We start from the raw sequence: 26,318 nt of genomic DNA, 5'->3' as shown, positions 1-26,318 counted from the left end.
TTCAGGTGAAAATAAAGAAATAAAAATTAGCACATTTAATACATGGGCCCTCCAAGATATGTATTTTATCAAAACAGAATGTCTAGGAAACTGAGAAATGTTGTCTAGTATTGCTGGTGCTGTGTCTCTCCTACTCTCCATATCTATACTGAAAAATGTATGTAATAAAAGGCCATAACTTTCAATTCCTTTACTGTTTCTCCAAAATACATAAGCTTTTGACCCATGAGCTGTAAGATTGCTCACAAATTGAACTTCAAATATTATTAGTTCTTTTCTACCAATTCTGTACTCAGCAAACTAAAGTGCTACATTCCATTGTTCATTTTTTTTTAACATCATCCTTGCCAATCTAGTAATGGTTTCAGGGGTAGGTGAGGTGGAAAGCATCTTTCGTAATAACTTAAATTCCTTCCCAATGGGAGAAAGAAAAAAATACAACCTTCTAGTATTCATGAAAAAGAAAAAATCTTCCAACCTGTAATTAAATGCCTCCAGTAACAGGGATCTTGAACACATTTTGCTATTGGACCAATCTTACAGCTGGAAGGATTGTTTTTATTCTAAAAGTATAAACCGTCACATTCTCACTCCTACATGTTAACTTCTGTTAGTCAACCTTCCTTCTGGAATAATCTGCAATAAGATTATTCTATCCATAGAACAATCCTTCAAAAATACTTGCTATCATAATTCCTTTTAAGTCTAATCTCTGAGATAAATATGTAACTTATTCCTTCACCATCCTTCATAGGACTTGGTTGGCAAGCTCTCCATGATCTCTCATCTCTCTCATCTCAGAGCTGTTGCACTGGCTGTTTCCCGAGCCCAGTGCTTTTTCCTTGCCCCCTAGTACTCCAGTCTAACTGCTTCTCAGTCACCAGCCTAGGGATAAATTATTTGAAAAGCATTTTCCAGCCTTCTCAAAGAATGGATTGGACAACCACTCCACCTCCACCATCCATGTTGCTGTAGAATTCTATGCTGACCCTCATTATAGAAATGCTCATAGTTTATCATAATTCTCTCTCTTTTCACTGTAGTCCCAATTAGACTGCCAGCTCTCTGATAATAGGAACAGCCTTAATCTCTGACACATCTCCAAAACTGGAGTACATGGTAGGAGTCAGCTAATATTTATGGAATAATTGGAACAATAGAATGAGACAAGATGATGACGATCTGTGTTCCTCGGTTTCTTCACATATAAAATAGGAATGAGAACAGTATCCACCTCTCAGAGTTGTTGTATAGGTCTATTGAGTCAATACACATATAAAATTCGTTAAAAAGTACTCACCGTGAAATTGGTACTAATAGATCAACACTAATGTGCATATATAGGAAGTAACATTCACAGGGTATCAGGCAGGTAGGAGGGAGGAGGGGGGATGGGTAAATTCACACCTAACAAATGTGGTGCAAGCTGTCTGGGGGATGGGCACACGTATAGCTATGACTCTGGCGGTGCAAAGGCAATTTATGTAACCAAAGCATTTGCACCCCTGTAATACTCTGAAAGAAAAAAAGAAAAAAGTACCAAGTAGATACAAAAGTTTTAGACTTAAAAAAAAACACAAAAAATACTTTTCCTCTAATTCCTTATGCATAAAAAAATTCTCTGGAGAAATTCATTATATGCATCAGAATTGTGTGAAGAACATTTACTACTAGTGAGAAAGAACATTAGCATCAAGAGTGGTCTCCTTACTGAAACCTCATAAATGAGACTATACAGAGTTTTCAATTGTTGAGATTACTATTAAAGGATATAAGACCCTAAATAAAAACAAATGCTGCATCAATGGTGAAACAAGTTGCTAATCCTGCCTTTCATATAAAGGTTTAGGATTATATTTCCCCCCAATTTGCTTTTCTGCCACTCGGGTCATCACTAACAGGATAGGTAATCTTAATACAGGCGATTCACAAACATTTGTAATGCCCTTGCCATTAGAAAATCAACATTCTTTACTTACAAAATCTTTCCATGAGAGAATAAAAATAGAGACTCAAGATCCTATAAGAACAAAGGTATTTGGCTTCCAAATAGATGTCATTATTGAGTTAGTGACATTCTAAATGGAGAAACATCTTCAACATGAAATTTTTTTTGGAAAAAAATAAATAAAATTAAATGAGAACTCAAATCTCTTAACTTAATTTACAAAATCATCCAAGATTGAAAATGTGCATTGTTCCAAACTCCTCTTTTTATAAACATGTGTCAGTTTAGTTGTATACAAAAAAAAAAAAATGTGCATTTGCAAATGCTATCTAAAATTTGGTAAGTACACTAAAAAAGAAAAAAAAAAGCAATAGGATACATATATCATTCATCCCCTTTAACCACTAAGTTAAACTGGCCAAACTGAATCTCTCAAACAAAATAGCTTCCGGGCTAGAATCTTGATGCCAACTTTAGCCCGGAGCAAATTCTTACAGTGAAGGTGTTTGCTCTGCAAAGTGGTGTTTTAATGAAAACACTGTCAGACCTTTGTCTGCAGTAGAGCTACTAGATCTCCCATAAAGACAAAATTTAATCTTCCAAACACAGGTATCTTTTTTTTTTAATCTAATTGTCTTTTCACAGATCAGATCTCATCCCAATGCCTCCAATGAATTGATCTGTGAACTCAGAAAGCACTCTTTGACACTACTTTAAGGTTAAAGTGGAAAGAATAAATGGTTAGATGTTATTGTTTGGTTCTTATATATCTATTCCTTTAATACTAGTTACAACTTGAACTTCACCTGACAAAGCTTGCAGATTCCATTCAATTAGCTTTAATAGGATTAAAACACTGCTTTGGAATTGCAGACTTAAATAGACAAAAATCTTGGCAAACACATCTTTCATGTATCCCATTAATTCTAAAATAAATGCTACCTGAGGAAAAATAAGTATAATCAGATATTTTAACATGTTACTTTTCAACTAAATATTTTTCTCATTATGGTGAAGTTTTAACACCCAAAATTTAAAAGAAAGATTGATATGTGTATATATATAAAGTTTTACTCAATATACGCTCTTTCTTGGTAGTATTCTAACAGGCTTAAACTCTAGCCATGGCTAAAGAAGATGCTCACCATATTAACAAATTTGATTAATTTTGAATCAGGCAATCTTCACCAACTAAACAAGGCAGATTTCTGTGATCATTATTGCTGCTCCCTTTACCCATATGACAAAAATAAAGTAGAAAACATATCTCACCTCAGTAGTCACTGAGTAATTGACTATTTGCCAAATTAGATCTCTAATCCTATGTCCAAAAAATATACTGTAGAGCTGAGTATGATCATTATTAGAAAACTAGTCACCTTCCATGGGCTCTATAATAAAATGCAAGTTAAATTAACAAAAGGCCCCAATAAATGCCCATACAGCAATTTAAACCAGTCCTAAGGAAGAACAGATAAATCATTCTTAACAAAGGTAAAAGAATTTACATCCCTTTCATTGGTTCATTTATTCAACCAATTAACATTGACTGAGTATCTATTGAGTTAACACATCAGCAGACTGAGTACTTTGAAGTTTCAAAAAAAGCAGTAGACTTGGGTCTTGTCCTCAAGGGAAAATTTCCGAGTAAGAGGCAAGACGTGACAGCCATGAAACCATAGTAAGACACATGAACTCTGCAATGTGGTCTATAGAATATATATGCTTGAAAAAAACAGAAAGTAAAAGAAAAATCTACAGGTACAGTGTTACAGGAGAGGCCTTCATTGTTATTTTTTTTTTAAGCAAAAGCAAATTTTTTAAGGACACACATATGAAGAAGAGGGATCATAAAGGCACAAGGCAACAAAATGGGCAAGAAAGAACTCTAGGAGGAAAAACAAAGAATGCAGAATTTGAGGCTTTGAATTCTGAAGATTAAATGTACATGCTCCACAATTTAATACGTGACTGACTTACCCCATTAAATGGTTTTATAGTGTGTTTGCTTGTTTTTTCTTTATTTGTTTAATTTTATCACTTTTTCACTATGGTCTTACCAAATGCATATTCTTTGTCATTTCATATTTTTTCTCATATTTGTTATGCCTAAAATAATCTCTCACTTTTTTATAGAAAAATCCCTATTTGCTTTTCAACTATTAGAACATCATTGATTTCCAAAGCTCTGATAGGGAAAGCAAGATCTAAGTGTATGTTAGGAAAATACATTCATAGGAGGATATACTTTGGGGGGAAATGCAGGCTCTAAAAGTTCATATAGATATAACCTGATCCACGAAACAATCAGTGACAGAAATGCGGTAATTTTCACTTGTTTTGTCTACCTGAGATATCAACTTTTTAGAGGTGGTTTGCAAAACTTTTGTACATAAGGTTTTATGTCATTAATCATTACTTCCTAGGCTGTATAAATTTGACAGGATTTCAAAAACAAAAACCACAAGAAAAATTTCAAAGCAGACAGGACAAGTATAGGAACCACTAAGACACTAACAAAATAACATATGAGGTGGTTTTAAATACATTAAGGAGGTAGAAAATGACATAAATAATCTTGATTCCTAGGTGTAGATCATAAACACTACAGAGAATTTGCCCCCAGCATCTGGTAACCTGAACACTGTTATAAAAGTTAGAATTGGTTTGAACTCATATGGGTGAGACAAACTGCTGTTAATGTGATTATTTTTTTCTCAATATGCCTAGGTCTAGACTAGACTTCAGGTTTTAGCTTCACATAAATGCTACCATGTAATGACAAATGTATTTAAAAATTTAATATAAGAGTACATTTCATTGGGATGTAGTGTCCCTACAGATTACCCAATTTATGGATGGTTTTCCTCTACTCTTACTTTTTATTCAATGGTCAATTTACTGTTCACCAGTATTGTGGAATGAGCTCAGCACACCTAACCTTTATACTGTAAAATGAAGTTAAACTGCCATTTGATGCTAATTAAACTTAGGATCACTGATTTTATGTAGCACATTGTGCTTTAAATATATATGCCTGGGACACTCAGCAGATGAATTGCTACTTATAGATACTAATAATGAGGATGTTGGTTATTTTTTCAACTTTAATTAACAGGTGTAATACCCACTTGCAAACGCATCATTAAAATAGTATCTAAGATTTACAAAATTTATAATACAGAGTTGGTTACATAATATCCCTTTCAGAGTCTGACCTTTTCAGAATGCAGTCTAATATTTGGCCATAAAACCATTGAATTTTCAAAACTTCGTTGCCTTAACTCACCTTAAAATACATTTTTTCCATAAAGTTTTTCTGTTTTATTGAAAATGCAAAAAATTTCCAGTAGTATATCAACTACAAAAACAAAACAAAAGTAAGTGTGTGTGTTTGGGGGTAGATGCATGCATAGGTGAAAAGGCGACATTATAGCCCACGTGTAAGCACAGGCATGTACACATGAGCATGCACACACACAACCCCACACAAACATATACCAAACCCCAAACTTTTATATGCAATATCGAATAATAGCTAATGTATGTGACTAATGCAAATGCTATAGATTATGTAGATTATATTTTTATCCCTAAGATTTAACCATGAGGTACCCTGAAACTATCATCAGTTTCCCTTTCCTCCTTTCACTTCTGAAGTACCCTTTTATACTCTGAAGTTACTCATTAATATTTTGTAATGTGGCTTTCTGTCCCTAAATCTTTTTGAAACTATGACACTTTCAAAGGCCAATTATGATCTCCACAGTCCAGTGACCTTTAGAGATTACACATTTCCTTTGATTTTTTGTCTGCAGCCCTTATATGGGCTCTTCTTTCATGAATATGTCTTGCTTTGACCTCCACTATTTTGCATTATTTTCTTTCTCATCTACCACTCTCAACTTTTCCTCTCTTCCTTCCAAATTGTGAGTATATTCCAAGATTCTAGCCTGCACCTATCATACTTCTTTCTCTTGGATTCATCTATTGCATCTGCAACTGATTGCCAAGTCTATGCATTAGATGTGGTTCCTCTTCTATCGTCTAATCCAAATATAATACTAACTACTTACTTTTACTGTCCCATCCTAAACATAAATTTAACATGTCTTACGTATAACTTACATTTCCCTCTACTAACTAAAGACTCTTCTTCAGTGATTCTCATAGCACTATTTTCCAGGCACTTTGACTTAAATGTCTACTCTCTTATGGGCTCAGCCAACATCAACTCTCCCTCCCCACCCCAACCCCACACACAAAACTACTCACATATGTTAGCTTTCTTTATAAAATCTCTTAGTGTTGCTTCATTTTTGTATTACTATTACCATATTGTCAAAATAGTCTCATATTGTAAATGACTGTGATGTGTCATAAATGTTTCTTTCATCTGATAAATAAATTAAACCCTATTTCTCCCTCTAAAAATAAAAGAAAGAAAGAAAAAAGGAAGTTTAGAATAGGTGGATCCTTGCCAGAATTTGGTATTTGCAGTATTTTACACTTAAGCCATTCTAATAGGTACTTAGCAATATCTCATTGTCATTTTAATTTGCAATTTCTTACTGACATATGATGTTGAGAATCTTCTCATATGCTTACTTTCCATTTGTATACCTTCTTTAGTGAGGTATCTGTTCAGATCTTTTGCCCATTTTTAAATTAGGTTGTTTTCTTATTGTTGAGTTTTAAGAGCTCTTTCCTCATGAGTTTTTAAAATCATGTTTGATGGTTTAAGCAAAAACTATAATGCCTTTTCAGGTGTGCTCAACATATATAGAAAACTAATTAAAATAATTATAATTTTAAAAAGTGGGCAGGGCAAAGGAATGTAAATGGAATTCAATTTTCTATACTTTACTCAAAGTGGTAAAATATCAATCCCAGTAGATTATGAAGTATGTAGACTATAACAGTAGATATATGCATTTAGTAGTCCCTTCTCATTCATGGAAGGATATGTTCCAAGATCCCCAGTGAATGTCTGAGACCACAATAGTACCAAACCCTATATATAATATGTTTTTTCCTATATAGACATACCTATGGTAAAGTTTAATTTATAAATTAGGCACAGTAAGAGATTAACAACAATAACTAATAATAAAATAAAACGATTATAACAATATGTCAGCATCACTACTCTTGTACTTGGAGGCCATTGTTAAGTAAAATAAGGGCTACTTGGACACAAGCACTGTGATACAGTGAAGGTCAATCTGGTAATCAAGATGGCTAAGGGACTAATTGGCAGGTAGTTACACAGCATAGAGATGATGAACAAAGGGCTGATTCACATCCCATGTGGGATGGAGCAGGATGGCATGAGATTTCATCACACTACTTAAAACTTATGAATTATTTATTTCTAGAATTTTCTATTAAATATTTTGGACCATGGTTGACCATGAGCAACTGAAACCATAGAAAACAAAACTGTGAATAAGTGGGGATTACTATAATGTAATACTTAAAGCTACCACTAAAAATATATGTATATGATGACATATACTCAGAAATAGTATAAATAAATAAAAATGAAACTCTAAAAAAAGTTCAAGTAATCTACAGAAAATAAAGAAAAAGAAAAACAGAGTAAACAAACAAAAAAATAATAAAGTGGAAGACTTAACCCCTAATATATCAGTAGTTACATTACTTTTAACTGTTTTAGATGACTCAATTGAAAGACAGAAATTAGCATGGTAGATAAAAACATGATCAAATTTTATGCTGTTTATAAGAAACATGCTACACACATAATAATATAAGCAGATTGAATGGATAGGAAAAAAATATAATGCAAACATTAGTTTTTTTAAATAACAAGAGTGGCTATATCAATATCACATAAAGTAGACTTCTGAGAAAAGAAATTTACCCAAAAAAAACAAAGATATTACATAATAGTGAAAGAGTAAATCCACCAAGACATAGTAATCGAACATGTATATGTACCAAACAATAATTCATCAAATTATATAAAATAAGAATTGAAGGAACTAAAAGAAAAATAGACAAATCTACAATTTTAATTGGGAATTTTAACACTCTAGAATTGTTAAAGTAATTGAGTTTGTAATTTAAAAACTTACAATAAATAAATCTGTAGGCCCAGATAACTTCAATGGAGAAATCTATTAAACATTAAACAAGAATTGACACAAACACTACACAAACTTGTTCAGAAAATAAAAGAGGAATTAACACATCCAAGCTTATTTTATGAGGTTAGTATCATTCTGATACTAAAACAGAAAAAAGAAATAAAAGAAAGAAAGAAAATTAAGGTCAATATCTTCAATAGATCTAGATGCAAAAATTCTCAACAAAATATTAGCAAATTGAATCTAGCAATGTATAAATAGAGTTCTTCAACGTGACACCAAAATCACAATCCATAAAAGAAATAATTGGTAAATTAGACTTATTAAAAATTAAATTTTTTCTCTTTGAAAGATCCTGTTAAAAGAATAAAAAGATAGACTGGTAGAAAATAGATACAAACAAAAGATAGTTTGTATCTATGTTTTAGATACAAACCATGTATCCTACAAAGGATTTGTATGTAAAATATATAGAGAGAGACTGATAGAGTCAGGAATTAGTTTCACTGATCTTTATGTCGTTTACACAACTGTTTTCTCATGCAGATTTACAGAATTTAGCACAATCTTCTAGTAATAGCTGTATAGTGTTAAATAATCAGGAAAGTAAGGTTTTGCCACCTGATAATCCTGAATAACAATATATGGTATTAGTAGATTATTACAGTCAGAGCACCCAGTGAATCACATCTCCCTGTATCCACTCCATTAGGTAGTCTTTTCCCACACTAACTCTGGGCTTAGCCATGCTGACTTGGCTAATGGGACATCATGCAAGAAGAAATTTAAAATAAGGTCCATGTTAGGGTTGACCCCCTTTTCCCTACTTTTAGATCCACATATGAAGAAGCCAACAGTCAACAACAACAAGACTTTTTAGTGAGGTTGTTTTAGACCATCCATCTCCAGGATAGTCACCCTACGAGTTGTAAATGGGAGGCAAAAAAACCACTGAAATGAACCCAGCTCCTATCACTAACTCAGGGAATCATGAAGAGGTAAAATAGTTATAAAATAGTTTAGTTATTTCATAGTAGTTTGTATTGCAACAAAACATAACTGATACAGTTTATTATTACTAAATGTTTAATTTTACTTAAATATAAACCTCAATAAATGGGTTTATCCAATTGTGTAGTTGAGTGCTTTCATTTCAACCTTTAATTTAAAAAACCTTTCATAACTATACCATTCTAACTTTTTTGAATCTGAAATGTTTATGGTGTACTGAGGATCACTGAAGAGAGTAACAGTGTCAGTGTAGATGGTATTTGTACAGAACCTACCTTACATATTATATTTCTAATTTACCAATAATTATTATGTCTCCAATTTCTGCCTGCCTTTTGAACATCAAATGGCTAAAAACCAATAAATTCAGTTTATTCAGAACCAATGAATATGTTTTACTAAATATACCTTTACACACAGATTCAATCCTTAAACCATCACAGACTATGGACTATTTTTCTTATCATCTGTTTGAAATAGTTTAAAAGAGAAAACCAATTGCCAAACATGGGGATCAGCAGTCTTAAAAGATTAAAATGTTCATCTGTCATTATAATTTTGCCAAATCATAAGTTATTAAGAGTAATTTGTGGAATTTATTATTCAAGCGATTATTTAGGTCAAACAATCTAGTAAGCACATTAATATGAAAAATATTCCAGTTTTCACCATCTTAGCTGCAATAAACTTTGAAGTACGCCAATCTTCATGCTTTAGGGCATAATTTGGTTACCAGCTGGGGTCAGGAAGAAATTTTCCCCATAGTATAGTATTGCCAATTACTATAGGTGTAAAGTGAACAACAGAAAGAGTCAGGGGGTTACATAGCCCTCTAAAGCATCTGGTATCAGATTCTTTCTGAGTGAGAATTCAGGATAAGATGAAACATTCAATTGTCCCTGCATGTCAATTCTGATATTCCTATGAGCTGCCAATATGACACTGCTGCCACAAGGGAGGGATTTCCTACAGAACAGATGTCACTTACAGTATTATGTAGGCTATCTATCTCAACAAATAATTGCTTGGCACTTCTGCCCTATGGCAAGGGTCTGAAAATATGTTAGGGTGAGAACATACCATACAAGCAGATGGGCATAGATAAAAGAAAGAACAAGAGCATACCGAGCCTGAAATGCATGTGTAAAAGCCAGTTGGGAAGACAGAAGCAAATGTCTTTTTGTATCTTCAGTGATTAAAGCCCCAAATCAGGATTTCTAGTTATTAGTTATTTAGGAGTTCTATTTTAAAATTTCTTTAACTGAGTATGAGTTACATGAGGCTCCAATTTATTGAAATAAAGAAACCTTGTCTTTTTAGTATAAATGCAAATCCCATTTGAAAATGATTGCATTTTGCTTAAAGCCTGAAACTAATATGAGACTCCCAACACCAATGCCCCCCACTTTCACTTACCACCCCCCAAAAAAAAGAAAAAGGAAAAAACTAGGCTGTGATAAGAGGATGGACACAAAGACTGACAATGAATGACAAAGGACAATGGAAATGGGACTTGCTTGAGAGAGACAGCAAGGGAGGGAAAAAAGTCCTTTTAAATATCAATAAGAGAATCAAAGAAAGCAAGATCCTTTTTCTGATAAAAGAAAAAAGTTAATAACAGTGAAGAAAGAGAAGGCAATTGCAATATGCTCACACTGTAATGGAAGAAAAGATGAAGGCAGAATCAGAAAGTAACAATTTTAAATAAGTTTAACATATATGTTGCTTTCACACTTCACACAGTTTATGCATTAAAGTTTTAAAAATATTTTAACTATTTGCTCTAATAGCAGACTTGATTGGCTATTTAAATAATTAAGTAGAAAAAGAGGAGGGGTGTTTTTGTTCACAAAAACCAGAAAAGGAATTTTCACTTTTAAAAAAGCATTGACGACAGAAAAGAGCTTGGAGGTAGGTGGGAGTGGGGGGACAATAATGAATATATTGTAAATTATTAAAAGGCATTAAGTCATATCTCAGAATTAGAAAATGTTTGAGGGAATTATTGATAGTTTTCTGTGTCCATAATGGAACACAAGTAATAAATAACTGCTTTGAAAGTTTCTAGACAAAAATAATTTTGTCATTCAATAATGTCTGAAAACTGATTGAACTAAACATTTGTTCATTTGTTGGAGATGATTCAAAGATGATTCTTAAGGAAAACCCTAAGCTTTACCTACTAGTATCCCTTTGTATGGTCTTTTAACACTAGAGAAGTTCTTTAATTTTTATCATAAGGTATTAATTCTATCACATGTCCCTTTGTTTTCAAAGTTTAATAATCAACCCTCAATTATTAATATGGAAAAATAGGATACAAGGTCCTTTTTGGAGAATATAATCTCAAAGTTTTCTATCTGGTTTCTAGCTATAGACCAGCTGAGGAAAGTATAATGTAGGGGAAATAATGATCAATCATGCAATTTATTCACTTTTCCCAGTATTCAAAGCAAGAAAGGTAGGATGGGTAAGCTTTAATATCTCATTCCAACCAACTTAAGGAATTAGGCTTTATCCTAAAGGGAATGAGAAACCACTACAACGGTTTTGTTGGTGTGTTTGTTTGTTTGGGAGAAGGGCCCCATAGTCACTTTTACATGGTGACTGATCTCTGGGGATACATGGTGGAGAAAGATGGGATGCAAACAAGACTGGAAGCAAAGACACCAATGTAGGACATTGTAGGGATACAGATGAAAAATGATGATGACCTTCACTAGGGTAGGGGCAATAGCAATAGAGGAAAGTGGATAGATTTGAGAACTATTTACAAGGGAGACTCAACAAGATTTTTCAGTAACAGAAATGAAGGAGAGAAAAGATGAAAGGATGACCCCAATTTTAAGGTTTGAGCAAGTCCATGGATAAGTATTCCAGCTAGGAAGTTCAAAACATCAAAGAACAAGCAAGGTCTTCATTTTGCTTTATTTTATAAAAGCATTAGGAACACTAGCTTCCTACTTACAATAGTTCAGGCCATGTTGAATTTGAAGAGGCATCTAGGTAGAAGCAGTTGGATACTTGGATGTGTAGCTAAGAGAAGAGCTATAAACTGGAGACAAATATTCGTAGGTTATTAATATTTGCATTTATTGAAGCAGTAGTAGTGGATAAATTTTCCTGGAATAGTGTGAAAAGTCAGAAGCAAAGAATTCCTAGAACAGTTTTAAGGAAAGCCATTTGCTCACCAACAATTTGTAAGCGCCTACTGTGTTCTAGTCACCAGACTTGCCCCTATAAATAAGACAGACAAGTCCCCTTCTCCCATGTAGCTTTCATTTTCAGTGGGTGAGCCAAACAATTAACCAGTAAACAAATAAGCAACAACAACAAAAACCCTAACATAATAGGTTAGGTATTTTCAGATACTTTGAAGGACTGCATAGAAAGTAAGACAGACCTGTTGATAATGAGTACCTGGAATGTGGTGGAACACTTTCAGGGAGGGGCCAGAAGTAGAGCAAGCAAAGAAAACAGACGGGAACATCTGGTGCCCTCCGGGGAAGCAGAACAAGAAAATGGGAACAGGTCTCTATAAAGGTGAACAAAGGGAAACTGTTGCAACTTAGAGCCAACCAAGACAAAAATGGAAAGTTTTGTTTTCTCTCTGATAAGGCTATCAGAAAGTGAAAAGTGGTTATGCCAAAGCTGCTGCTTACACAATGTGCAGAGTAGTCAGAATGGACAGGTCTCAAAAAAAAAGTTGTAGAAAGAAAACGACTTTAATCTAAACTCTAGAAAGTTGAAAGGACAATAGAAGGGATTGGGAATTGTTGAATCTAGTGAGAAAAATAATTTAAAAATTACCAAGACATGACATTTCCTTAAATCTCAAACTAAATTCCTTAGTTTATATAGTTGTATATTAATATTCAAAATGTAATTTGGAATGGAAATGTTTACTATTCCTGTTTTTCTAAATTATCTATGTCTGAAATTTTACCCACAGAGTAGTTAACATTCATAGACACTGTTATTCATTTTGTAACAACTACAAGAAATAATTAGAATCTATGTATCTGGACTTACATATTTCAAAGATAATTGAAAATGAAGAGAGCCATTTTGTCATTAAAATTAGCAAAACAAAGTTATTTGTTGAGTATGTATTATTTTAAAAGTCTAAAGAAATATTTTTTGATCAATGCCATGATGCATTTTCAAGTAAATGCAAGAAATTTAAAGAGGTCATTACTAGTTATAATAAATTACTAAAAGCCTCCAAAAAAGGAGGAATACAAGGAAAAGTTCAAAATGGACAACAGTCTTTACATTTATGGAAGATGATCATGAAGTTAAAGGTGACCAATTTTCTATGTTTCAAGATAAGTAAAAGGAAATTACAATAAAATTACAGGTCAATAATAGTGAAGAAGTGGGAGAACATTAATATTCTAACTCCTCTGGATGCCACAATATATTACCCAAAATGTTGTATAATTCTCTCTGTTTCATTACCTGAAATCAAGACAGACCCTGAGACACAGGTATTGATTAATAAGAATTACAGTGCCAGACTACCTTATACTTGAGGACACTAAGAGAACAGGTGACTCCCACTCTAATTCCACTCAGTTTCCGTGAGCCATTTTCCTCCATTAGTAAGCTCTTGGGCTATAAAGCTATTTCACAGGGTATTAGATGCTATGAGTCTCGGGTGTGTAATATGTGTTATTCATACAACACAATGGGGATTAGGTGACTTCTTTAGGCTTCTTGATTATGATGTTGATTATAAATTGGATGAACTTAGCATAAGCACAGCTACCATTTCAGTTCATCCCTTACTCATTATCAGAAACTAGTAATTACATTTGCTCAGATCTGAACCATGCATTCCTCATATTTATAACAAAAGGAAACTTCAGGGGAAAAATGTCTTCAGTCTGATCAGGAAAAAAATTTTTTTTACAGATGATGCATAGTTGTCACTTTTTCAGCTTTACAGTTTCTCTAATTTCTATCCCTTTTATCAACTCTAGAGGCAGAGAGAGGGACTTTCAAACTATGTAAAGTACACTATACAGGCTACTTGATATAAAGTCTTTTTTTTTTTTTGGCCAAGTTTTATAAAAAAGCTATGGTTTTAAGAGATATTTGAATAAGAAGACTTCATAAGGGTTGTCAGCATAAATGTAAATGAGACATATCTGGAGGAGATGACCAAATCCTACAGGTTATTTAACAAATTTAGAACACCCAAAGTATGACTATTAATAGAAAATGAGATCCAAGCATGAAAGATGTAACAACCGAATCTGTGGTTGGTATTTTTTTCCACTGCCTTCTCTTGTTTTATAAGTTGTATCTCTGTATCAGGGTTAATATCCTTAATTAGATTTCTCAGTATTTTTCCTTTTCTGAATCCCAACTCCATTCCCTGCAGCCCTCCAGCTCTATGACCCTACAGAAAAGTAAAGGTGAACGCCAATGCTGGAAAAAGGAAGATGTAGAGATTTCCTAGCAGACCAAGGAGAAGTAATATGTTTCCTCCAAAAAAAAAATTATAGAACGAAGTCAAAGTGAGACCAGATGACAGACATCCAGGTCCTGATTCCCTACTCTGGGACTAACCATTAATATGCACGCAGTGGAGAGTTTTCAAAAGGACAAAACCCCAACAGAGCAAGGAAGAAACATAAACAAAAGTAGCTTTTATCCCTTTTCCCATTTACAATTCTGACAGTGTTGAGTGACCTCAGCATATCAGAAGTGGTAACTTGACAAATATTCCTTCGGGCTCCCAGTAGATGAGGGGCAGCAAAGATCAGAGTCCAGCCTGGGCTCTATGGTTGAGGCCCCTAGTACATTGGCATTGACCCCTGAGGCTGCCGAGAGAATACTCTGTGAATCCCCTTAGCCACAGACTTAGCAATGGAAGCCAGCAGGAAGCCCGGTGGCCGGGAAGAGCAAGAAGCATCTCGCAGGTACCCATCCAGGCCAGAGGACATAAGGACATGCAAATTTTGCTGCATATCCATGAAAGTCTGAATGTTCACCAAAAAGAGACAGATTTAACTTTAAAGTAACCACTTTAAACTGAAAGTCTTTGGGACTTCTAATTGGAAACTTAAATTTTTATCCCATTATCCTCTCTCCAATTAGCCAGCTCCTTCTCCCTGTTTCTTACCACCCTCTGTTCCCTAGTAAAATGTGTTGAGAGGGTGATGGGGAATTCAAGAAAAAAATGTTTGAAATTATTGTAGGAAAGAAAAGGGGTACATTTTTCTCATAATTTTCCACCTCTCCATACATTATCAACAAAATTAAACTAGGCACTCCAAGAAGATAGAGCTTCCCACATAGAAGATCTGTATTCACATTCAACACAGGGCTGGCACATGACATGTACTTAGAAAGAAACATTCTGTTGAATAAAGAACACCCCTAGTAAATATATTCTAAAACAGCTTAATTTCTTTCTTTAAAATAAATTAGTAAATATTTATTGAAACACATTACAATGTGATATCAAGAAGTCTCAGCATTTAAAATGCACCTATCACAGTATGAGTCTCTAAGGCTTAGAACCTTTTCAGGACTGTGCCTCAGCACTTAAAAAGTCACAAGTGTGAGCTGTCTGTTGACTTCAAACAGAGTTTCAAAGTGGGCAGTACTGTCATAAATTCACTGCAGCCAGGAATCTGGTCCTCAGCTTTTAAAGCCAGAAATTTAATTCTTATCACATCCTAGAGTTTTGATCAGGCTCTGAAATCCTGGCACATGCTAACCAAAGACAGGGCTGACCAAATGCACACTTTGTGTCTGTCCACATATCACTTCTACAGAGTCTGAAACCTATTCATCACGTATGAATTTTTATTTCTTTTAATTTTATAAGCTCATCTTGTTCTCCACCAGAAACAGAATTTTCTACCTTAGATAAATATAAAAGTTTAAGATTTAGAGAATATATCTGGGTCAAATCAACCAACTTCAAATGTTCCAACCAAACTTGACAGAATTTGGCTTAATGAACAAAAGTAGCTAAATCTCTCCATCCTGCAGATCTAGGGGTGTAATGGTGGAGACTTTACTAAGGCAATGAAAACAGGTATCATAATGACCTGTGTCAATAGCCACAAATTTAGATAACTGCCTGGCTCATGGAAATTTCTGGGAGGCCATGTCTGTACAATTCCCCTTCCCCTGCAATACTAAAAACAGACCATCCCCTCCATCTGTCCCTACAGCCATCAAACTTAACACTTGACCAATAAAAACTGAGCATAGCATTCACCATCTTGGTCATAATGACCAGGCCATGGGGTGGACATAGGATCCCAGCAAATCTTCCCTGGAATATTTCACACTGGAGCTGAGTAATGTAAGTCCCCATTTACCTCAAGGGCAAGCTGTGAGGATGTGAGCCTAGAGGGACTGAAGCCTACACAGTTTGCTGCAAGGAGAAACTAGTCTGAGAACAAAGGCAGTATACAGAGAAAAGCACAGATGAGACCTAGAGACATTCTTAATATTTGAAGTTCTAGTTCCAGTCATCCTTGATATCAGCTCTCCTTTCTCGTAATAGCAGCCAACAAATTCTCTCTGTGGCTTAATCTACTTCAAGCTGGGTATTCTTCCTGGTAATCATCAGAGTTCTTAATAATAAAGCTAGTGAGAAAGTGGTAAAACCCAACAAGGTGGATAAATTCCAGCATTTTCATAATCAAACAACAGTAACACCTTTGCTAGTTATGCAATTTTGAGATAATTTCTTAAAATCTCTGAGCCTTAGTTCACTGTCTGAAAAATGGAGCTTACAGCTACTGTACTACATTACTGAAAAATTAGAATAATGTATATAAATAAAATGCTTAGAATGATTCCTGCCCCACAGCATTTGCTTAATAAGTGCTCAAAATGTGTTGTTTTGATAATGAGTATGTGAGGATAATGAGGAGGATCCTAAGATGAAGATTATAGAACTCAGAATCTTAGGTGATTTTGCACTAAAAGCATACTTGCTTAAACATATCTTAGAAAAGAAAACTGCAAGGACTAGAATGAAAAATGTAATAAAGTCAGAAATAATTATAAGCAAAACATACTGATTACCTTAAGAAGCAATGATTATTTGAAAGTTTAACTCACAATAAATAAAATTGTTATTTATTGAAAGCTTACTAGAGGTTAATGGAATAGTCTTACTTTTTAAGAATAAGTATAATATGAAAGCTAAAGCAAGTATAAATGTTATAAGCTATTTCCTGAGAATGAATGTAGCAATACTTTTAGGCCCAACTCAAATGCCCCCACCATAACAAAGCCTTCCTTTACATCACCAAACCCACATACAATACTATCCACCATACTTTTCTTTCATTGTATTTATTTATTTCCCCTTCTACATTATAAAACTTTCATAGCAAGATTCTCTCTTTTTCATATTTGGACCCTAGACGTATAGCTCAAGAACTTGGTCAAAAGCAGGTGCTGAAATTGTAGTATTTAAGTTAAACTGAAACCTAGAAGAGTACTGAAAGCATAATATATGAGTTCATATCTTGCTTCTCTCACTTACTAGGTGTGCTACCTGGAATAAGTCACTAACTGTAGGATCATCTCCTCACAGTGTTTGCCCTCAAAGATTTCTACCCTAACTCCCTACCTCAGTACAAAAATTCCATCTAAAATATGTTTGCTACCTACACACACTGTGATAGACCCTCTCCAAAAAGTAATCTTCAAACTTCATAACCACTTTTTGGCACAATTATTATCTTTTATACTGAATAACTCAACAAAGGAATGCTTTACAAGGCCCAATATCGTAGATCCAGCAAGGTAGACTCAGAATTCTAACTTAAAGAACATGTCCTTCCTATATACCATACAACTTCTCTGTGTTTTTGTCTTGCCATGCTTTTAAAAACTTTATAACTATTAATAATCTTCATATGACATACTTCACTGATTGGTTTGAATAGCCAAACAGATGATATAAATCTCTTTTGTAAAGTTTAAAGCACTCTAAAATATCAAGTAGTGTTACTATCAAGATGATATAGATAATAATGATAATGACAGGAAAGAGAAAAGTATGTTGTTTGAAAGCTTTGTTGTTCTAATATGTCCATGCTGTTAAATGAGTCACTTACTATGAATTTTTATTATTTTTTCTTCAACTTTTGAGTACAATTAAAATATATGGATTTTTTAGAAGCAGTTACCTACTATCTTTACGTGGAAATTACAGCTATATATCTATATCTATATATAGACACACACATAGATATATACCTTGGAAAAGTATGGTAATTGACTTGTAGAAATTTCTGGTCTTACTGGAAAAAGTCTATGAAACACTGGTTTGCATGAAAACTGCATGTGGAACTCTGTATTCAGGGCCCTGGTTTCCTGACTGAGTCGAAGCCTCCTCTCCTTTTCTCCTAATTGTTCTTTCAGCTGAAATTGGAGTCCAGTTAAAGCTTGTAACATAGTTTTCTTCTTTTCTTCTCACTATTAGTGGATTTGAAAAAAAGGAGCACTGCAAAACACATACAAAAAATTATTTTCTTTTATCACTTGATATTCCATATTATAAAATAAGTCTAGTAAATGATAGGGGAAGCACCTGAAATAGAAAAACAAACTCATTCTTTAATGGTTATGGTTCACCCATAAAGATACAATTCTTAATGTTCAAGTTATAAAAAAAAGATGAGAAGAAACAGTTGGCATTCAGCTAACAATTGTGTTTGGAGATTTGTGCCTGACTTTGTTATTCTGAGCAAAGCCAGGTACCAGTCTCTTGGGATTATGTACAAAGGCAAGAAAAAAAGTGGACATGTACAAACCTCAAAGGTGACTGCTGGGTTAATAAAACAGTCTGTTTTCTGTTCACCCACTCTTGCTCTCAGTGTGCAAGTATATTAAAATATGTCAAAAGGAAAACCATTCGCTGTTCAAAAATAATTCAACTACAAGTCACAATTTCCAGCTGGTGAAGTGCCTTAGTGTATTTAAGTGCACTTACAAGTGACCCATACATCTCCCTGGATGAAAGTTGTATCCTCATTAAAGGAGAAATAAACACAAAATAGGAACAACTGTCACATAGAAAAATAGACCACAATAGATTCTGCATTTCCCACATTCAGTTTCTGACTTGAGCTATCACAGACTGAAGAGCAGTGCTGTCCTGGAAGTAACCTCTTAAAGGCAACGAAAGTAAAACAAGGAAGCTGCTAGAGGAACAGAATGTCTAGCTAATGATCATCCAAATTCTTATTCAAAGTATCTGGAAAAATATCTTTTTCTTTCTATCCACATAAGACATTATAATAATATAAAGTGACTAGAATAAACAAACACAACCCCCAGAGAATTTAAAATTAATGCTGTAAATTATATCTTTAAATAAACTCTCTTAGATCAACTCTGGTTTTAGCATTTATAAGATATTATACCAACCTTTTCTGATTTCTTCTCTAGAGAACTGTAACATTGATAGGACTCTGAAAAGAAAAAAATAGTCAACATTGCTCAACTCCAATAATACTGCTCTTATTTTATTCATACGCTGTATGTCATTAAAAGGCAAAAACATACATTGGGTGCTCAATGTGACAAGTTCAGTCCTAGGCACAGCAGAATATATACAAGGAGCAGTACAAATGAAGTACATAAACTTTATCTGTAATGAGAAAGGGACAATATTTGATAGAATATAACTGATTACAAAAGTATGATACTAACAATTATGTCAAAGCAGGGTAAGGTATTCCTCATGTATACAAACAACACCTTTGCTCAATTATTTTCATAGCAATTAGCACACACTAATTTCCTGTTTACTCTTTCTCTCACCCACTAGAATGCAAGCTCCTCAAGGAAAAAATTTCTTATAGTTGTTAGAACCCCCATTTTGTACAGTCCCTGGTATATCATATGAACTCAATTATTATTAATTGGTTGATTGGCTAATATTAAATATGGCTGTGCACTTGACAATTCGTGTCCCACTTTGAATTGACAACTACCTACTGGAAGATAGCAGAAGAACTGGAAAGGGAAGATGGTTCTAGAAAGAGACTAATGTTTTCTATGACAACCGTATCCCAGGAGCAATGGACATATACATAGAAAAAAGAACTACACAACTCTGAATTATGCTTCAAACTAGAATATACAAAACGATCATTAATGAAATTGAAGCTCAATATATGAGTGTAGGTAATAAGGGATCAGCAAACCAATCTAAAGAAATTAAAATGTCTAGGCCCAGACTAATGACGTGAGCTGGGAAACAAGAAAAGTATTTGGGGAACCAAAGTTAATGATAAGAAAAGCTTATTAAAAATGGGGAAAGATAGATTTTAGCAGCCATGAACTAGTAAGCTTGATTTTTAGGCCCTGTGAAATTCTAAAGCCAATTATTAAATAGCTAGTCTATGAATTCATGAAAATTAAAGTGGAATTCACGAGAAGATAGGGAGCTGGAGTCCAGAGAGTCTTATATGAAGACAAAAGCCCTTGGCTCATATTCTGAATGTGTGCCTCCTGGAATTTTAGTAATTTCCCCTTGTCCATATTTTTCATGGGTAAACTCTGTCCCCCACTCCCACCCCCCAAAAAATATGTTAAAGTCCTAACTCCTGGTACCTATCAATGTGGCCTTATTTGGAAATAGGGTTTTTGCAGATATAATTAAGGTGCAAATTAAGGTGAGGTCATATTAGAGTAGGGTAGGCCCTTATTTCAATAATGACTGACGTTATAGGAAAAGGAAAAGAGACAGAACACAGACACAGAAGGAGACGGACACCGTGTGATGATGGAGGGAGGCATAGATTAGAGTTGTGCTACAGAGAAGCATGGAATTTTCCCTCTAAGCCCCAATAAGGAACCACCCGTGTAGACAACTTGATTTTGGAATTCTGGTCTCCAGAACTATGAGAGAATAAATTTCTGCTGTCTGAAGCCACCCAGTTTGTGGTAGTTTGTTGTGGCAGCCCTAGGAAACTAATACTTCATTCTATAAAAAGGACTTGGTGATATATCTTCCTCAGGTGACCGCTAGGAAGATTGTAATAGAAAATAAGTAAATATTAATTTCAGCAAAGCATTCCACAAAGATTCTTACAATGTGTCCACTGATAAAATAAATCTATGTGAACTCAATTATTAGTTAGGTTCAAAGTCACTAAAACTGCCATTCACAAAGACAGCTGATTAATAATTCAACATAAACTTAATCTTTCCCAAAATGTTAACTTATTGATATATTGACAATAACACTCCTATCTCAGATTTTCATCTTTTAAGAGCCTGGATAGACAAACCAACCCAAGTTTGGGAAACTGACCTGAAGTAGCATTGCTAATAGTGGACACAGAGCCTTTCATTCACCATTTTCTGTTCAACATATTTAACAGGACTTAGAGAAATACATAGAATGGATGTTACCCAAATATGAAAGAAAAAACTTAAGTTGTGAACAATAAAACTCACACATTTAAAAATAAAATTCTTATTATTATCTTAACAATAATTTATCATTCTAACAATATGATTTATCATATTAATAGCAGTTTAATATTTTAAATCTCAAGCAATACTTGATACATAGTAGATACTCAATAAATTACTATTATTATTAATAAGCTAGGCTACTAATGTTATTAATAGGATAGGCTAGAATAATGGGCCAAACTGTCTTAAGTGGAAAATACACCATATTTCATTTGGATTCAAAATTTAAATAGATATAATCTGGAAAATATCTAGGCTCATCATCAATTCATATGGAATAGATTTGGAGATTTCAGTCAAACAAAGGCTCAATTAATGCATCCAAACAGTGTTTTTTGTGTCCCCTAAAACAAAAAGAAAACAAAACAAACTACAAAGGTGAGAATTTAGGATAAATTAATAGGCACATATAAGCCTGTGATAAGTTGCAGAGTATGGGAGTGAGAAAGTTTCTATTTTCTTAAAAGTGACAATTCTCCTCTTTAAATTTGACATATGGTCTGCATGCTAAAGGGTGAAGACAAAGCTCCAAAGGGAATGGAGATTTTCTGCACACTCTCATCCCACACTTCAGGAAGATAAAATGGCATGAAAATGGCATTCAAATCCAGGAAGTAGATCTTGGTGAAAGACATTTCTTCTACTGCCTAGAAACCACTGAAGCTTCACAAAGGTAGCATCCAAGAAATGTGACAGCAGTAAAAAGTATCAGAGACTCCCTTAGTTAAGACTGCAATGTGCAAAGAAGGGCCACAGACCTTTGAAAGGCTAAAAGAAAGACACTAGCTAGAATGAGACACTGGAGCATCTCACACTGAAATATCCAAATGAGGCCCGAAAGGTAATGGGAGAGGGAGGACATTTGACAGAGGATGATGACAAAGGCACCAGAAGAGAAAAATTTCCCCACACACTTATTGTCATGAGCATCAGTGATATCCAAGGAAAGCGGGACACATCTAATGTCGTTAGTGTGGCTTTTTGTCAATTAAATCTCTTTTCCAAGTCTGTTAGGAATAGCACAGGCAACTTGGAACCTTCTGAATGTAAAATGTACTTTTCTGTATGTTAACTGGGAACACAATGCCTGTGATACTCATCACAGAAGTAATTCAGATTCTTTATACCTGAGTTATTTCTAATGCAAGGTTTCAGACAGTGTCGAACACCAACTATATTAGTTTCTTGTAGCTACTGCAAAAAAAATTACCAGAAACTCTGTGGCTTAAAATAAGACACATTTTTTTTTCTCTCTTATAGTTCCATAGCACAGAAAACTGAAATCAGTTTCCCTGGAATAAAGTCAAGATATTGGCAAGGCGGAGATGGCTCTCTCTGGAGACTTTAGAAGAGAATCCATTGCCTTGCTTTTTTCAAGATTCTAGAAGCTGCCTATATTCCTTGGCTTGTGGTCCCTTCCTCCGTCTTCAAAGTGTGTCACTCTAATCTTTGTTTCCATGATCACATGTCCTTCTCTCTGACTCTGATTTCTGCATCCCTCTTATAAGGACTGTCTGATGATATTGTGTCTACCCAGATAATCCAGGGTAATCTCCCCTCTCAAGATCCTTAACTTAATCACATCTGCGAATCTCTTTTTCTGTGTACGGTAACATTTGAAAGTTCCAGGATTAGGATGTGGACATATTCGAGGGACTATTATTCAGAAAACCACACCCATTTTAAAAACAAATATTATAGGGAGAGAGCATAGTATAAAGTGAAAGCATAAACTAGCTGGCTTGATTTACAAACACTTATAATGCTTTTCATGTGCCAGATGCTTTCCTAAATGCTTTACAAATATTAACTCTTCAGTCCTAGGAGGCAGGGATCATTATATTCTCGATTATACTTATGAGAAAACTGAAATACAGAAAGGATAACTTATTTGCACATGACTTTGTGGTTATTCAGAGCCAGTATGCATCCAAATCATGCCTCTGAGCTAGGTGGCCTTGACACAGTGTTTTCACTAGGGAAAAAACATATTTTACATTATTGGAGTGAGGATTTAAATAAGATAAAACATATACAGTGTTCATCACGGTTCCTAATTCAAAATTTACTCATTACATGGTAGATGATAAAGTAAATATATTAGAGGCATTGACCAAAAAAAATGGGGAGGAATGAAGATGGTTGGGGAATTAGAAACACTGTCATCTGGAAAATAGTAGTTTAGCTTGGAGAAGAAAAGAATTATATGGAGGACATGATAGCTGTCTTGAAATATGTGATGAACTTTCATGTGAAGGGGAAGTATATTTATTTTAATGTGCCCCCATAAAACCAAACTAAAACCTAAGAGTGGAAATTACAAGGTGATAAAATCTGGCTCAAAAAAATTTTTAAAAGATCTAATAATTAGAGTGATACACCAATGAAAAGGCTGCCCCAGAGTTTTGTAAGTTTTCAGTACGTTGAAATGTTCAAGCACAAGCTAAGTAACTCTCTGTAGTATATAAAATATAAAAAGGATTTCAACAATGAGAGGAATATTAAAATATATTAGTGCATTTATTCAGCAAATATTTACTGACCATCTTCTACATGCAGTGCCTGTAAGGCCCCTTACAACCCTAAAAATATTAGATTCTACAATTCTGTGGATGAACAAATAAGAACACATATCCAAAAAATGTACAAAATTTCAGGCTAATTCTCATTGGAAGAGTCTACGGATTCTTCAACTCCCAAGCTCTCTGGCTTGTCTGGCATGATCTGCTTTATTTTCACAATCATTTATCACTAGTCACAGGAAGACTATTTCTACAGTAATAGTCAGTTTGTAATGGGAAAAGTCACTCTTTTTTGTATGCTGATAGTCTTCTATCAGACTTTTCTTGAAGTAAAGAAGATAATTTTATCCCACAATGGTTTGTTGTCTGTTTGTTTGTTTCCTTTTGGCCTATGCCAACAAATATAATAGCAATTGACATCTTTTAACCAAAAAATAAAAAGAAGATTCTTCTCATTTATTCTGAAGCATATGCCACGGTTGGAAGAGTCTGTACTTTGTGATTGTCTCCAGCAAAGATATGCAAAAATTTTGTCCATTCTTTGGGCCCACAAATAAATTAATTGGCAGAAATCTATTAAGTCTGATTTGTGAGGTTGTCTACTTAACTCTCACCTAATCTCCTGGAGTGAGGGAGATTGCTCTTGGAGCATTACTTGAATTACACAGGGAATCCAGGAAAGACTCTTAACTACTGAACATAATGTGCCTAGTGGCTATACCATCCATATGACACTATCACACAGCAGCTGAAGGTATTTATTACACAGCTGTTAGTATGTGTCAGAATTAACCAGACCATTGGATAGCCTTCTGTGTGACTTTTTTCTGCTTATAATACTTTCTTTGCAGAAGATACAGAGCAGGGATAATAATAACCCCAAAACAAGTTAACTTTAATGAGCTCTTACGGTGTATCATCACAGGCAATCCTTTCAACAACGCAGTCAAGCAGGCACCCTTCTTATCCTGTCTGAAGAATATGATGTAGTTAAGATTAAAACCCAAAGGGATGTAGAGTTCTTGAGCTCCCATTGACTGATAAACTGCCTCCACAACCCATAACCCTTCCCCAACAAAGACAAACAAATTGGAAGAAATATTGAAAAGTAATTACAAGTTTGTATTTAGAAATCTTTTACAGAAATAAACAGTGAACCAAAGACGGGATCAGAACCTAGTTCTCCAGATAGCTAACTATGTTCTGAATGACTGTTGATTAAATTAAATGTAAAAATCACTCTCAGGCCTGTAGGCTAACCACATCACTGCGTTATTAAATATCATGCAAGAGCCTGTATAGGCAAGAACATTTTTTAAAAAATATGGTAAATTTTCTTTTCTTCCCCTTCAAAATGCCCCAAGGCACTCGTATACATTATGGACACCAGTGGCCTGAAAATTCTCAGTTGAGGGAAAAAGAAATCCAAAATCCTTGATTTATAAGAGCTCTAAAAGCATCTAAAATGATAACTATTTTGCCCCTTTAACACCGAAAGATCAACTGATTTTTATTTTTCATTTGGAGTTGACCTTTATTTAACCCATGGCATGCCAAAGTTATGGCCTGAAGCAATTTTTTCAGTGAATGCCTTGACTTGGGACAAGAATAGACATCTCACTCACCCTGTCTCTGAATCATCATTTCATACCACTACTGATGGTCAGTCTAACAAAGAAAAAACATTTTTCAACATATAGAAAACACTGAAACTTTCTATTGAATTATTTATTTCCTCCATTTCAAATATGTTCAGAGCAAATATGTTTGCAAATTCCAAAATAATCAAAATTTTTCCTCAAGGTTATTATTAAGCTATTCAATAAATTGTTTGTGCTCAGTTATATGTAAAAAAATAATGAGCTGATCGTGCCTGCATCATAAAAAGCTAAAACAGTTTCTTTTGATCAATTGACTACCTGCTGTCATCTCTTCCTAATGGGGAAATTAATTTTAAGGTATCGTGGTGCCTCTTTCGCCCCCTATATAAGTCCTACACCTATACACAATTGTTCAGGGCTCTCCTACTATTCTGAATGTAATAAATGAGGTATGTCTAAAGAATTTAGACATGATTAGTAGAGTCTAACATGCTTTCTCTAACAAAAACAAACTCAATAGTTTCATATTATGAAAGATTACAATACCAAAGAGAAAAGTCCAAAGGTATAGTAGGAGGTATTTAATTTAGAGATTAAGAATTTAAGGCTATGAGAGCTGGGAGGCACATTTGTGAGTTATCCA

The 26,318-nt window shown here is 34.2% G+C and overlaps 1 protein-coding gene across 9 annotated transcripts in view; it reads right to left on the bottom strand.

Moving 5' to 3' along the window:
- Nucleotides 1–26,318, bottom strand: part of TFEC (transcription factor EC) — a 185,034-nt gene that overhangs the window by 108,424 nt on the left and 50,292 nt on the right. For 3 of the 9 annotated variants that reach the window (XM_045564398.1, XM_045564399.1, XM_045564400.1), the window contains 3 exons: nt 19,630–19,714; nt 19,492–19,535; nt 18,319–18,565 (listed from right to left, as the gene is read on the bottom strand). In XM_045564398.1, coding sequence (XP_045420354.1) covers nt 18,319–18,516 — 198 coding nt within the window. In that variant the 5' untranslated portion in view covers nt 18,517–18,565; nt 19,492–19,535; nt 19,630–19,714. Of the gene's footprint in view, nt 1–18,318; nt 18,566–19,491; nt 19,536–19,629; nt 19,715–26,318 lie in introns of those variants that run through there. The other 6 variants (XM_045564403.1, XM_045564402.1, XM_045564401.1 and 3 more) reach the window with 4 other exon arrangements.

This window comes from Lemur catta, chromosome 11 (genome assembly GCF_020740605.2).
Source record: "Lemur catta isolate mLemCat1 chromosome 11, mLemCat1.pri, whole genome shotgun sequence".
Classification (NCBI taxonomy): domain Eukaryota; kingdom Metazoa; phylum Chordata; class Mammalia; order Primates; family Lemuridae; genus Lemur; species Lemur catta.
Note: the sequence above shows the minus strand (reverse complement) of the source record. Positions and strands in the feature narration are given on the sequence as shown.